The following is a 16,213-nucleotide window of genomic DNA, read 5'->3' on the forward strand; positions in this document are numbered from 1 at the left end:
AAAATGAAGCTATTTTTTAAAAGTAGTTGTAGAATCTATATATTATTTCGGATTATTAGATTTCAAGCTGCTGAAAACATTCTATTAACGACAAATTTACATGGTATGGCGAATACGACACGATCATTAAATTAGTAATGACGACATCATCTGTTTCTTCAGCTGATGCTCGGCGGCCAGCACGCTCAGTGGTAGGGTTCATCATCCTTCCACCACATGTAGGTTGGAGCCCTCGTCTGATCGCGAATGTTCTATTTTGAGTGTCTCCTGATTGAAATGTCATGAGTCAGGATTTCGTATGCGACATTATGGAATGATGTCAGATGTGAGATCAACTTTCACGCAATGTACTTTAATGCTAATTTATAATATAAGCGTACAGACGTGATATTCTTATGCAGGGTGTTTACCTTAAAACTGCCTTCATTAACACATATTTGTTTATACAAGCAACACAAGTTCTTTTGGTTTGTTACATTGAGTTTGAGTTTTTATTCTAAGTCCATTGTTTGCACAGATAGGTTAATCGAGACTGGACTTGCAGTTTAAAGTGGGATCCGAACCACTATGTGCCTCCATTGGGTATCGAACCCGGGACTCCTTGCTTACAAGGCAGACGACGTTATCACTAAGCCATCGGGGAGGTCCCGGTTTGTGACATTCTAATTTCAAGGACATGCTGCAGACCTGATTTCAGGGGCGCCGACTTGTCAAAATTATTGGGGGGGCTCTGATCATTGAAATAAATGAATGAATGACTCCCTCCCTCCCTTTTTTAAAAATAAAAATTACGTCTTCGTATAGCAGTTTTTAAGCAGCTATTATATTACTCATGCAAATGAAATGTAACATGAAAAACGTTTAGAAAATGTTTAAGACTATGTATGTCTTTTGTGTCTGTTCATTTGTTTCTTAGATAACAATTAACATTTTCATTGAAAATTATGTATTTACATTAAGAGACCAACCTAACAGTTTTATGCCAGCCTCGATATGCAAGCGTGTTGGGTGGTCGACTCATCTCGCTTTCATCCTGAGATCTCGGGTTCGAGTCCCGGCGGGGGCATGGGTCTGTTTTAATGTCCGCAACAGACATGTGATGGGTTGCAAATAACCTTAGTGTTGACGTACCCATAAAATAACGAATATTTACAATATTTAACAGTTTTATTTAATTATTTACATAAATGCTAACACAAATCGCAGGAAAATAGTTTACTTTTTTCTTCTTGCTACAATATTTAACTTTTTAAATTTAATTTTGCAATTATAAAAAAATAGCATGTACACTACGATATAAAGTGACATACACAACAAAAACATATGAACATGATTTAAAAATAAAGCAAAAGTTGCTCTACGGAGTGGGTTATTTTTTTATGAACTCATTAACGAGCTGTCTCAGGTCCAAATTATCAAGCACAGTTTGATGTATGTGGAGTACAGCTAAGCTGCTTAGTCTCTTCAGCCCCATTGTAGATCTCAAATATGTCTTTAGTCGGCGAAGAGGACTGAATGACCTTTCGGCTGTGGCTGTCGTCACTGGCACAGTGCGGAGGACCATCATGAATTTAGCAACTTCAGGCAGAAGCTCCTGGAGGGTGCTGTCTTCCAAAAGAAACTTCCTTATGTCACGCATGGTAGTTAGAACCACTTTCTTCTGTTTGGCGATATCGCCAAGCATGGACATGTGTATACCGCGTTTGCTATAAGGAGAGCCTATCGGCATCCAAATCTTGGCGAAAGAATTCTCGCGTTTGCTGAAAGTTTGTTGTGCAACTGTTCACAGTTGAGATGCATTCTTTCTCTACGGCTGTTATTTTTTGTAGTCCTGTAGATTCATGTCCTTGTTTAACACATGATTTTGCTGTGTCACACACGTCAGTGTATATTGATTTATAATACTATTTTGGAGTGTAGAACTTGTGATGTTTGTCAGCATCAGGATTTTCAAGTCTCTTAGGGACGTGACGTTGCCGGGGCAATTCTGGCTCATCAACTAGGCTCTGTTTGCCCTTTGTGAATTTCAGTCAGAACTGCACAAAACACATTCGCTTTTCTTGAAAGATGTCAGTCAAGTATTTTAGTTTTGATTCCACTTCTGTAGCACCAATGCGTGGAGACGGAATCTTACAGTTTACCTCTTCTATTGGACCCATCACATGGCAGTAGAGGGAGAGGAAGAAAAATGTCTTGAAGTGAAGCATTGTCTCCAGGTATCCAGCACATTTTGATGCTGCGTCAGTAGAATTTCTTCAGAAAATTTCTCAAGAAAATTGAGAAGGTTTTCATAGTTCCTTAAGATCTGTTGCAAACTGGAGGCTCTCAACGTCCACCGACGAGGGCAAAGTGGTCGGAGTCCAGTATGGCCAGCCTTCTCATTCACATAAATAATACCATTAAATATTTGCATTCTTTTAGGGGATTCCCAAACAGTCTTTAACAAGTCGTTGGATAAATTCATTATGTCATTGATTAATATATGTATAATAGTAAATAATAATTATATACTTAGTATATAGTAATAAGTCATGTGTTTTGCTGTCTCCGATCATAGCACCCCAAAGTTGATGGTTTAGCTGTCTCAGCCCCCCCAAAGTTGATGGTCTAGAACATTTCAAATGTGTATTTAAAGTTAAGTTCATGTGGCACAATTCATAGAACTTTACAAGAGAAGAAAAATAATACATTAGATCCTCTTAAGCGAAATTATTTGGGGGGCTCTGCCCCCACATCATTAACATTGGGGGGGCTCGAGCCCCCCTAAGCCCCATGGAGTCGGCGCCTATGCCTGATTTCAAACTGACTTTTGGTTGGATATTGTCCGTGCTACTACATACAGTAAATAACAATTATTTTCAATAAGTGTGGTGAGTTGCACTATTTCATTTTCTTACTCTGAGCGAATCAGTTTGTTACAACAAAATAAAATAGGTGAGTTTTGAGTTGAGCGGAATATAAGTTATCATTAAGCACAAACGGTAAAAAAAAAAAAAAAACCGTTCACATCGTTCTTAGCATTTTCCAAATGACCACAGCCATATATTCATTTATATTTCTTAATGTGATGTTTACCTATGACGGTATTAAATAATCTCTTCCATATGTATGGGTATTCTGCTACCTCATGTATTTTATGCGAAATATTCTATGTTCGATTTTCGAGTAACGCATAATCTCAATTTTTCATTCAGTATGATGATTAATAATACCAGTCTCTATTATCATGTTTTGTAATCTGTAATCAGATGTGCAAGTAAAATATTTCAAACCTTGACACAGGAAATGTTCAGTTGTGTAAACAAACTGAAGACTTGAACTTGAATCTGGGACCCTAGATTTCTGTTCCAGTGCCAAATCATAATACCGGTAATACGGGCATATTTTTTCCCCTGAAAAAGGCTTCACATAATGGTCTCACCCCACCGTGAAATACGGTACCTACTTTTATTTGAATTCCAAAGCTACAGATTTACTAATATCAGTAGTTGTCCATCTGCAAGCCAAGTATTTATATTCATTTTCTTGCTATTGTTCCATTAATGCCAGGACTAATAATAATATGTCTCTTCTCTTTGCAGGGGATATGATTCGGAGCCATCTTCTCTTGGCCGTGGTTTTCTGCACTGTTTTTACGTCGTCCACACAGCCAATCCACGAAAGTCTAGACAGCGGATACAGGGGTCATGTATCGTGCGGCAGCCAGCCGGGACATCCCTCCGACGTCCACCAGGAGGGTCCACTGGACGACAGCGAAGAGAAGGACCACAAGGCGCCGGTGTTGAAGCGCGCCGAGGAAGACATGTACAGGGCGATGGGGTTGCTGAACAGAAGAAGCGCCCTGGACAAGAACTTCATGAGGTTCGGGAGGAACGGGAACAGCAACTTCATGAGGTTCGGGAGGAATGGGAACAGCAACTTCATGCGCTTCGGGAGGAACGGGAACGGCAACTTCATGCGCTTTGGGAGGGGCCAACAGGACGGGGAGGAGGGTGGGGACAGGCATGCGAGGAGGGAGGAGAACAACTTCATGAGGTTCGGGCGCGACCCAAACTCCAACTTCATGAGGTTCGGGCGCGACCCAAACTCCAACTTCATGAGGTTCGGCAAGAGCCAGAGCAGCAACTTCATGAGGTTCGGTCGCACGCGGCAAGACACCAACTTCATGCGGCTCGGCAGAGGGTCTAACGACAACTTCATGCGTTTCGGAAGGACTTCTTACGACGATACGCCTTTTGGAGATTCGAGGACCGCTCAGGAGCAACCAGCAGCAACGAATGGCGACGGAGAAGTCAAGATTCGCAGCAAACGATCCACGGAAGACGCAATCTACCAAGATGACAAGGCTTACCCATCCACCTACGGTACTACAGATGAATATTACGAGACGCCAACAATAACCAGCGACGAGATAGACTCTGAACCCTTAGTGCTACCGATTCAATCCTCTCTGCCTCCTGTTCACCCCAGCTACGTGGTCATTGACTCATCAACCCTACCAGCTTTTAAGAAACACTCTAAGAAAAGTCGCGGTGTAAATGATAATAACAATTACATTCGTTTTGGGTAGCTTGTGTTACTTACAGTGCTAATATGTGTAACACTTATCTAATGTATAAAAAGACAATTTCCATTATCAAAACATTCTAAATGTAAGAGGCTCTGTTTCATACAGTATATACCTTTATATCTAAGGTAATGTAAATAAAGATAACATCGTGACTATGTTCTTGTAACTCTTCAGTTCATTTCAACCTATAACGGGCTATAATAATGCCTTACTTGATTACCTGGTTCTTTACAAGTGTGCATGTGGACAAAAGATCCACACATCTTTGGATTTACTTTCAGCATTTTTAAACCACACTCAAGGGTTGATTTGGTCTTTTAAGTGCACTTTATGTACAGTAGGCTAATTGGGACTGGACCTACAGTTTAAAGTGGGATCCGAACCACTATGTACCTCCATCGGTTACACTAAAGAGAAACTGCATCACAGAAATCGTTGACATTATAATGGTAGTTCAAAGTTTTGATTGGGCCCAAAGTTCTTACTTGTTCATCACCTCCTACATGGTTTCGAAGAACTAGCATTGCACTAACAAGCTACTGTGGATTGATTAGGATACTATTCATTTCCTTTTTCCATATGGCACCATACTGAATCAGAAATTAAATCTAGTTAGATTAAAATCAAATTTTCTAATCTAATATAATTTTGTTTACTCTGGGTATAGCCAAGAAGGAATGTTGCTTCTTGAGCACAAAGTAACTCGAATGACTCCGAACACGATAGTTTTGGTAGTAGTTTGTAGCTATCATCAGACTTGAAATGGATATCTAGGGCCATCTAACTCTATTTGCATATTAAAAACAAAAAATAACATTAAATCAAGACATCATAGTGCAAGTGAGTTTTTTAGTAGCCTTAAATCTGTGTAAAATATAAATTCATGATTCATTTTCGTTGTTTTAAATATTTACTTTGAATCGCATATAATGTATACTACCAAAAAATGTATAACATTTTAAAGTGCACAATATTAAAGCACATATGCTAAGATATTATTTCCATGCAGAAGTAAAAGACTGCACAACTTAATAAATGAACTTCCTCTGTCAATTCACCGACTGTAGCTCATGACGTGCCCAACTGGAGTTATATTCTCATTTCAAAGCTTCATACATTGAAACATATCTTAACAGCTTAGTTAAAGCAGCGTTGTGATGAAAATAAATTATTTATATGTTCTAAGAGATATAATACCATAAATTATCTTACGTCAGGATATTGACTTTTTCTAGCTGGATTCTACTCCTGGCCCAATATGACACTACACCATTCTTTCTGTGCAGATGGGTTTGGTTTGACATTTACAGCATCCAAACCAATACATCGACTGAAACTTAACCGTTCTCCTAATGACATTATCACTGTAGTTTGGAGGTGAAACATAAGATAATACCTTCACTATAAAATAAGAATATTAAATACCATTTGTTTGATATCCCACGCAAATACTTGTATCCTAGCTTTTCTCAAAACCTCTCACCGTAAAACGAAGATTATCATATTTTTAACCAATGGCTCAGAAACAGGGGGCACATTGTACCCCCAAATTTTTGGAAGGGGGGAATAGTACCCCCTAAATGCTTCGATCCAAACTGCACCCATCCTACGCCCCTCAAATAATTTGACATACCATGATATTGCCGTTCAAAGATTTGCTTTTTGTAGCTAAACGCAACATGTTTCTTTAACTACACTGGCATCCACTCTAAAAAACTGAAGCCACCGTAAACCTATTGTACTGAATTGTGGTACTAGCTAGCTAGATCTCTGATCTTGCTCTCGGAAAAATTATTAAGGAAGTGAAAGCCATTTAAAATGAGTGCCAAAGGATGGAATAAGATAAATTTTTAAAAAAGTCGAACTCTAAACTAATTAAACTTGATATAAGGGTGTACATTCTACATTTCTAAATAAGTAACCGATATAAAGCTCGATATTCACTTTCATAAACAAACTATAAAACATTATTATATTTTATTCAAATTAAATGTTTTAAATATTGCTGTCTCTGAACAATACGTTTCAAGAAATACATTAACTTTGAGAAGATAATATTCTGGGATCATGTAACAGTTAAAAGAGCAGAAAATGAAGAGACATTTGAAAATATTTATACGGATCTTTATAAAATTCTTGAAATGTTAAACGTTGGAAATTTAAGAACTAAATATATCCCTTCCCAATTTAAACAAATTTGGTCACTTCATGTTTTTATTTATTTTTATTTTGTTACTGGCAAGATTTTACCAGTATTTGTGGGATTTCATAAACCTAATGAGACATACTTGAGATTATCAACGGAACAAAAGTATTTTTAGAATTTTAATTACTTTATTATAAATAATAACAATCCGGTCGCGTAGACTTACTACGTCGGGCTGACCCCCCCCCCCACTATTCCAATCCTGGTTGAAGATCTCCACGCTTAGAGGCGACGAGGGAAAGCGTGGGAGGGAGACCGGCAGTCGGTAGGTAAGCCAAGGCATTTCATGGGCTGTTACGCACAGGATTATTATTATTATTAATAATAACAATATTAAGAGAAGCATAATGATAACAATTTTTAGCTAAATCACCTCTAAAAATAATTACGGTATATACACTCGTACAAGTGTAAATACTGTTAAGGCACCTGAAGATAGTGCAAGAAACCATAGGAATCTATCTATACAGCATATCACGACAGGATATGTAACATTCAGTGCTCGAATCTAGGGCAGGCAGCCTTATACAAAATATAGGCTTTCCGAACTGGTTTTCATGTGGTTTTATGTCCATTCCTTGGATATCTGTTTCCTGTATCTTCTGACATGAAATTCTGGACAACTAGTGTTGCTAAGTAAAAAAAAAAACATGTCACTTGTTCGCTTCATTCATAAGATCGCCATTCTATAATTCAATTTAGTCTTACACATGTCCTGTATTGGTCGCGAGACAAAAACAAAAACTAAAAATTATGACTCTGTGGCAAACTGGAAACCCCAAACAATTTACAAGTATGTCAATGGATGAATATTAAGTAAGCCGGAGTGAATCTCTCTCGGTAATGAAGTTATATGCGATCAAAATTGGGGTTGCGACAAGTTATAATTAATGGCAGCAGCTAATTGTAATTCCTGTAATGATGAATGAATTATAATTTTTGGGTGCACATATGGCCATTTTTCACCTTTCAAAGTGCACGAGTAAATATCCTCTTATGTAAAAACCCTTACCTTAAACTTAAAAGAGAGGATGTAAAAAGCCCCTTGAAAAAGGTTAAAAGTGCAAGGATGTAAGCGGACCTGCACAGAACCTACACAACACATTAAAAAGATAAGGACTAAGGTAAATAAAAAAACTTCAACAATAATCGCAACAGGCCAATCCTAACTCACTATTTCGCCAACGAAGGCTCCAGGTTCGAATTCTGGCCTGAGCATAGGTATTCTGAGAACCCCTTCATCCAATCATGTTTCATTCCCATCGTCTCGATTAACCAATAGAGGGAGAAAAATGACATAGAACAAGAAAAAATAGTGTAATCGTTATCCTTATCGCCTTCCGGTTTCCGGTGTAATCCAGTTCTGGCCTTTCTTTGTATGGAAAGAAACTTCGCAAACAATAGGAATAGCGTATTTTGAGACATAACTGTAACGTCAATGTTAATTCGCTAGGGGCACATATGACTGTTATGTAGGTTAAACCTTGCTCCAGTAACCTGATTCAACCCACAGTGAACATAGCTTCACACGACAAACTACCAACGTGCCTTCGGAATCATCTAGTTTTTGTATGCAAACTAATTACTAGTGTTGACTACGTTCTCTATAATAAGCGCACCTTAGTTTGAACAGGAACATTTTTACCTTTGGTCAGACAAAGCAAATATCGTAGTTATAATGAAACTACATTGGAATGTATGTCTTTGGAGTCCCTTTCTAATACACCAACAACGATGTAACACCTACACCTTGAGAAATAAACGTTTTTGCTTTTGGGGGGAGGGGGAGCCGTCCAATTCCGGATTCAGATACAACCAAGATATTTACTCATTTTGTAACCTATATTCTCTTTTTGAGAGAAGATATATACATTAAATGTAACAATAACCAAAAGAAACATTAAAATATAAAAATCTTCGTTTCCTCAAATCAAATATAGCTATCACCGATTAGATTAGTGATCCACTGTTGACTCTATTGAATCTTCATTTCTCACTTGTTATTGCTTTGTTATTTAGCGTCGCATTTCTGTCACTTTTGCTAATTGCGACGATGAGTAATTATATGTTGAAATTGATGCAGGGACACTTATAAAGAACACCTATGCCCAGGCAAGTATTCGAAACCGAGAGCCCTGATGTCGTAGCACGGTGTGCTAACCACTCCGCCACGTAGGCTGGCACTTCTTATTGCATATTGCAATACGTTTGCTTGTTTTTCTTTTTTGTTATGTGACTTGTATTTTTTGCATAGAGTCAGTATTTTAAAATTAAATCACAGGATAAAATATGTAATGCGATTAATTTTTATGGTGATAAAAAAAGAATGGAATCATCTTACATCCTGAAAATATTATTTGAATTTGAATTTGAAGTTGAAATTTTGGGTGCGTCAACACTTAGGCTATTTTGCACCCGTCACATTATACGTTGTTCAGCCCCTTACCATAACTAAAATAGCATAATTGCAAAGTCGTGTTACTAAAATATTAAAATATTCTGACTTTCGTTAAAAGCTGAGGCTGTAAAGGGGCACTCAGTACACACAAGGATAAAAACAGGACAAAACACACAAAATTATACTGGCCATAGTGCCAGTCGCCAGAGCCTCGTTCGTCTGCAAAATGCAGTCCAGGGTGTACTGCGTGGAAGTGAGGTTGACAATTGGGTGTACTACGTGGAAGGTCACCCCTTACACCCCTGAAAATATTTTCTCTGGATATCGACCAGGTGAGTTGAGGTTCCGATCTTCCCTGAATTAAAATAACACGTGAAGAACATCGCTGCAAGTAGGATATTAAGACGCACCAGCATGGCCCAACTCACCTTGTCGATAGCCCGAGAGAATCTTTGCATCATTCGTGGCCAGGAAAGCTTCAAGACTTACATCTTACATCTTGCTGCAAGAAGCAATAATAGATAACATTAATATGACAGAAAAACAGTTATTAAACCTCTATGAACGTTAAGAGAGTTGAAACAAATTCATATTTACGAATGCTTTGTGTTGATTTTTAACTATGTACAGCATAGACGAATGGCTAAAAACAAAATTGTTAAAAAAAGTTAATTTAGCTAGCTTTTAAAACCAGGCTCTCCAATCAAAGTTGATGATAACTAGGGCTAGGATTTTCATGCAAATTCATCTTTTTTTTTGGTAAGGCAGAAACATTGCATAAGTAGATAGGAATATGTTTTACCCGTAAGTGAATAAATTGGGATGCCCTTGTTAGGGCATTTTTCGACCCTTTTTGGAGTAAAGGTCATTTTTTAAACTTTTTAAACCGTTTAAGTCATTTTTCGGCCTTTAAAAAGTCATATTATGCAGTTTCTTCTTTTTGGTGAAAGAATGGGCATTTCATACATGCAAATGTAACCCTTTGAAGGAGAAAGGTTCCCGACACTCTTCTTGTTGCCTTCAACGCAGTTCTGAACGACTGTGTTTGAAGAAACAAAGACATTCTGTGCAGTAATGTTGATACAAGATGTTGTGTAACAAATCAGATCAAACAATGTGATTTCCCGCTCTATCAGTAAATATATTGTCGCCAGACGGATTATTGTTAAAAAAAATAAGGGGTACAAAGTTTTGTGGTCTGTATCGGACATTTTGCCAGGGAAGCAATTTCCACTCCATGGAATTGAAAGTGACTTAACAGCTAACAGCAAGTGATATTGTCCATTTCAAGTACGCTCATGTTGTGTCGGTGGAGTCGAGAGAAGATTTTCCATCTACAAGGCTCTCTTGTCCGACAACCGACAATCATTCACTTTTGAAAATTTGCATATGATTTTCGTTGTGTACTTCAACTCAGTACTTAGAGTGTAAAAGATGACAAAAAGTGAACTTTTTTACTTGATTGATTTGATCTTTTAAGTACACTTTATGCACAGAAAGGCTAATCGGGACTGGACCTAAAGTTTAAGGTGGGATTCGAACCACTATGTGTCTCCACCGGGTATCGAACCCGGGACACCTTGATTACAAGACAACGAGGCTACCACTGTGCCATAGAGGAGGCCCTAAACTTTCTTACTTGTACTTGCTTGTATGTACTACCATACGCAATGAACATGTGATAGATACTGTAACGTTAATTTGTAATTTGAATTTCTCTTGGTATTTTATAAATTTGTTTTACAAATCTTTCAGAATTTTTAGGTCATTTTTCTATGTTTACAGGGCATTTTCTTGGCTGTATTAGGTCATGAATGCATTTTAAACGTCATTTTTTGACAATTTTGAGGTCATTAAAATCCTAGCCCTAGTCATAACAAAAGTTCTATTAGAATTAAAGATATAATTAATACTAATACACAATTAGTAGCTAATGAATTTGAAAACATATTTTTCTGAGTTTTACTGATATAATAGAACTTAAAGATTATTCTAATACACAATTAGTAGCTAATGAATTTGAAAACATATTTTTCTGAGTTTTACTGATATAATAGAACTTAAAGATTATTCAACGCAAGATGACACAAATGTTTTTGTTCCACCGTACATAGCAATGGAAGTGGATTAAGCTATCATGAATTTAAATCCATATACTGCTCAAGATCTATATTTTTACATAATTTTATTGTGTAAGGTTATCAAGAAGGTTTTTATTACCAATTTTATCACGAATTTTAAATGTGTGTTTCATATCTGGAGTATTTCTAAGCATATGGATATTCAATCCCTCTATTATTTTTATTAGTCATTATTTGTGCGAAAATAGTTATGGATGTCAGTATCTAATGCCCGCTGATGATTTAAAGATATTTAAATAGATTTGCACTATTCAGAACCATGAAAAATTGCAATCGAGTTTGAAAACATGAAAATTACTCAACGGAATTAAAATGATGTTAGTAAAGAAAAGACAGTACCAACACAAAAAATATCCAATATTTGATGTCAGAATACTTTATTAGCAGGAAAATAATTATTAAAGTGAAGATTTATATGCACTAAAAACGAGCAAAATATGCATGCAGTCATGGGCAAAACCTTAAAAATATGTGCTCCGCATTTTGCCCCATAAAGTGAAGTGTATATGAAGTATATACAATGTTTATGTACGTTGTGTGGTGAAATAACAACTAAGTGAAATAATTTAGTATGGTTTCATTGTAATTATTGCAAAGAAATTATCTGTGTACGTGAAAGTGAAACGTACCTTCAGTTTTTGTTCATTTGATGATATCCGTCTACTCGCTCTTGCAAGGCACCGCACGTGACCAGTTCCCCAGGAACAACAACGGCGCTGCAACGGCAAGAACTCGTACAACAGGTATGTGAAGAGGTTAAGGCAGTAGTACAAACCCCAAATTTTTTTCGTTGATCGCCGATTCAATTATAGAGCCTGTGACTGAGGTAGTGGTAAATATCCTCAACAAATTAATGCAATTTAATATGGATGAAGTGAATAACCAACGGAAGGAACTGAAAAGCAAAGATGAGATGTTCGAACAAGTACAGGATACGATATTTCAATTGGACAGTATCAAAGAAGAGATAACCTTCGATTTTTTGGTTTAAGTAGAAACCATCAACAGGAGGATACAGAATAGCCCTCAAAATGTTCGAGGAACGACTAGGTATAATTGTGAACGCAAATTAAATCAGCAGAAGTAATAGAAAAGGTCCCAAGCTACCTGAAATTCGTCCCATAAATGTCAAATTTACAAATTATCGTACGAAGGTTAATGTCTTTAATAACAAGAGAAAGCTTAAAAGACTTAAGCTTACTATTAAGGAGTATATATGTACCTCATTGCCACAACTTTTGCTATTTGCAACAGAGGGATTTGGATGTATGAATGTGTTTAGCCAGGATGGCAAAATTGTCGTACTTAAGGATGGAGTAAAACTTATTATTGCGTCGAGAAATGAAATATAGATACATTTTCTTGGTTGTGAATAATAATTAAATAAGACAATATATATAATGGCAAATATATTTCGCAAACTCTATTTTTGGTGTACCTGTACGTATTTCGCTGGGCTGTTAATGTTGAATTGTATAATGGATAATAAACCTTTTTCGAGCAAGGCCTCATCTCCAGGAAGCTATCAACTCGCGGCAAGCCACGGCACCTAGCGACCTATTGAGTGAGATGAGTCAAGGCAAAATTGATAATAAACCTTTTCCTGCTCCCACAAAAATAGGCAATAATTAGGCTGGAGAGTTCAATGAACTAACCGATCTCCAACTACGCACTGGTAATGATCAGGCTGGAAAGTTCATGCGAACTAACCGATCTCCCCCTGAGATTTAAGTTAATGTTGAATTGTTGTTTTAAGTCCACTTTATGCACAGATTGGCTAATCGGGACTTGACCTACAGCTTAAAGTGGGATCCGAACCACTGTACAATGTGCCTCCACCGGGTATCGAACCCGGGACTACTTCATTATATAATGAATATAATGAACAGAAGATGGAAATATAGTAGGTTATAGTATACTGAAATTAAAACTGAGTTATTGAAGGTTAAACATGTTACTTGGGTAGTAAATTTTTAAATTCATAACGTATGTGGCTTTAATGACAACTACTTAAATCTTTGTCATGTTAGAGTTGGATACACTGTATTAGTCTCCTCCTTCAGTGGATTCCACGTTTAATTCACCTACGTCAGTAGACTCACGCATTTTTAACTTCTGGTGCTTTATTAAAGTTTTCCAAGGTCAATGCAAGTAAAATATTCACTGATGAGGAATTTCCATAGAATTCTGCGACACTTCTTGGAGTTACGTACATGTAATTTGTTTGTGTAAATCTTGGTTGGTAGACTAAATATCGAATAATGTGATTAATTTACCAAATTATAAATTATATAGAAATGATAGGTTTGAAAACTTGGTGGTGGAATAATCGTATATGTTCGCAACGATCTGAATGCTTGCTAATGTATTTTTTCAATGTCTCCTTCACAAACTGAATATGGGGTGTAAGGGGTGATCTTCCACGTAGTACACCCAAATGTCAACCTCACTTCCACGTTAGTGCACCCTGGACTTAAGACTAACGAGGCTCTGGCGACTGGCCCCATGGCCAGTATAATTTTGTTTGTATTGTCCTGTTCTTTTATTCTTATGTGTGCTGAGTGCCCCTTTACAGCCTCAGCTTTTAACAGAAGTCAGAATATTTTAAATTTTTTTAGTTATGGAACGTTAGAGTTGTTATTTGTAGAGGTAAGGGGCTGGCCCCCGTATACTGTGACGGGAGCAAAATAGCCTAAGTGCTGACGCTCCCAAAATTTTAAATTCAAATTCAAATTCAAACAAACTGAATATATAATTTTAATATGTATGAACCGACAAAATATTTTAGTAGCAATGGTATATCGACCATCCGATTGTAATTTGAAGAATTTTGAGGACGACTTAATTAATTTTCTTCAACAATATGATAATGTTTTGCTCATGTGGGATGCAAATTATAATTTGCCCGCTGTTAGATCAGATTCATATACATTTCGTGACCTTAAGACAGACTTCAATTTGAAGATTGTGCCATATGATTCTACTTACCATAGTGGAAATTGGAAATCAAGACTTGACGTTACTTTAACAAATAATGAAAACGTGTACTAACTCACGGACAGGCTAGTGTTCCTGGTATATTGCCCAGACAAAATGTTCTTTTTCTTTCGTACTCTTTGAAGGTACACAAATATCACCCAAGTATAATAACATAGCCTACAGATTTAGAAAAGCTGAGTGAAGTGGACCTACATCAAGAGAGGTATTTGTTGTCTTTTCGCGAAATACTAGATTTGCTAATTAGATATGTAGATGAAAAGATGAGCCTTGAATTTTTTGATAGCATACTAAAATTGTATAATAATTTTGCACCCGCAAAATGAAGGTGGGTTTTAAAATCCCCCGTCCTCTGTATGTCGTTTAGAAGCATGAGGTAGAAACTGCAATTAATAAAATAAAAAGCAGTGCTCAATGAACTGATGATATCTTCAAAGAATTTTGCCAGTCCTAATTGAATGTATCACTGACATTATTAACTCTTCACTCAACTCTAGTATTTTTACATCATTATGGAAATTAACATATGTTCCTGTTATCACACAGGATGAGGATAAATGAAAGCTGGCACACAAACAAGACACAATGTGTTAAGTTATCCGTTGTTACTGAAAATGTTACATCAAAAATACTTACAGTAATGGTAACACTATTAAACTTTGTTTCCATTCTTAATAAAACACTAAAAATGCTGACCAAGGCAGTGTTTATTATATAATAAAATACTATAAACTAACATTTCTACCCTCTAACAGGGCAAAAGACCTTGTGAGTGAGAGGGTGTGTGTGTATGTGTGTGCGCGCGCCTGCTGGAAAGATTTTATTTTTATTAATTAGCGTCGCTTTTCTGCCATTTTTGGCTAATTACGAACATTACGATGAGTGATGAGCCATGCCCAAGCGGGGATTCAAATACGAGACCACTGTGCATAATGTGATAACCACTCTGCCACGGAGGTCGGTATACCTTTGGAGAGCTTGGCAGAATTGTATATTATTCTTCTCCTACATAGATAAATTTTGCAAAATGATGTACAGATGAAACTTCTGATAAGTCACTTTTGTAAAGAGACCATTCAACTGAGAATGATGGACTAATACATATTTCATAATATTTCTGTAATTGCTCTGCTTTTGCTATCAGTTTGTCATGCGTTGGGTTGGGTTAGGTTAGGTTTGATGGTCCGCAAGTGAATAGTAATTTCGTCATATCCACGAGCTTTTCGTCCCTTACTCCGCTGTGTTGTTATAGTAAGACCCGTTTCACCTCGTAACTCACATGCACGCTTGCAGTACAATATCAACTAGTAGTACCACACCACAGAGCCAGAGAAGAGAAAATCGCGGTCAGAAAGAAATTAATGCTTAGTTTGCGGTGTGGAGCATTCAACAGAAGTTATTAACCGAAAACTATAGCCGATTTAGAAATAATAACAAATCCTTTCACCTTTCAATATTCAGGTGGTATTTTGTTCTCTGCTCTGCGGCGCTGGGCAATTCATTTACTACATGTTTATTGTTTTACATACACATATTTGAGTATGGAAAAGACATGGCAAGGCCCTCCTAAAGGCTTGCTCATTCCTGGGGCGCCCCCGCACTGGGGGTTCTTGCGGTTTATAGATCCGGCACTGCTTGGCATAATAGAAGCTAATTTCATGCCGGAAACATTAAATGAGGATTTCTATTTCGTCAGGAAAATCAAGTAAATAATATTCTCTTTTACCTGCTTCTAACAAACATTACACACACACACACACACACGAAACACGACTTTCTATTGATAACATAACACCTCTCCTAGTATCCGTCAATACTGTGCTTGAAAGCAGGACACAGGATGATTCGACATTCATTCACTCGAACAAGAAAAACTTTTTAAAGGTACTTTTACCTACAAT

The 16,213-nt window shown here is 37.0% G+C and overlaps 1 protein-coding gene across 1 annotated transcript in view; it reads left to right on the plus strand.

Moving 5' to 3' along the window:
* Positions 1 to 4,635, plus strand: part of FMRFa (FMRFamide related propeptide) — a 63,741-nt gene extending 59,106 nt beyond the window's left edge. The window contains exon 2 of the mRNA XM_083120578.1: positions 3,582 to 4,635. Coding sequence (XP_082976704.1) covers positions 3,587 to 4,570 — 984 coding nt within the window. The 5' untranslated portion in view covers positions 3,582 to 3,586 and the 3' untranslated portion in view covers positions 4,571 to 4,635. The remainder of the gene's footprint in view (positions 1 to 3,581) is intronic.
* Positions 4,636 to 16,213: the final 11,578 nt, after the last annotated feature.

Source organism: Lepisma saccharinum, chromosome 1, assembly GCF_977018435.1.
Source record: "Lepisma saccharinum chromosome 1, izLepSacc3.1, whole genome shotgun sequence".
NCBI lineage: Eukaryota > Metazoa > Arthropoda > Insecta > Zygentoma > Lepismatidae > Lepisma > Lepisma saccharinum.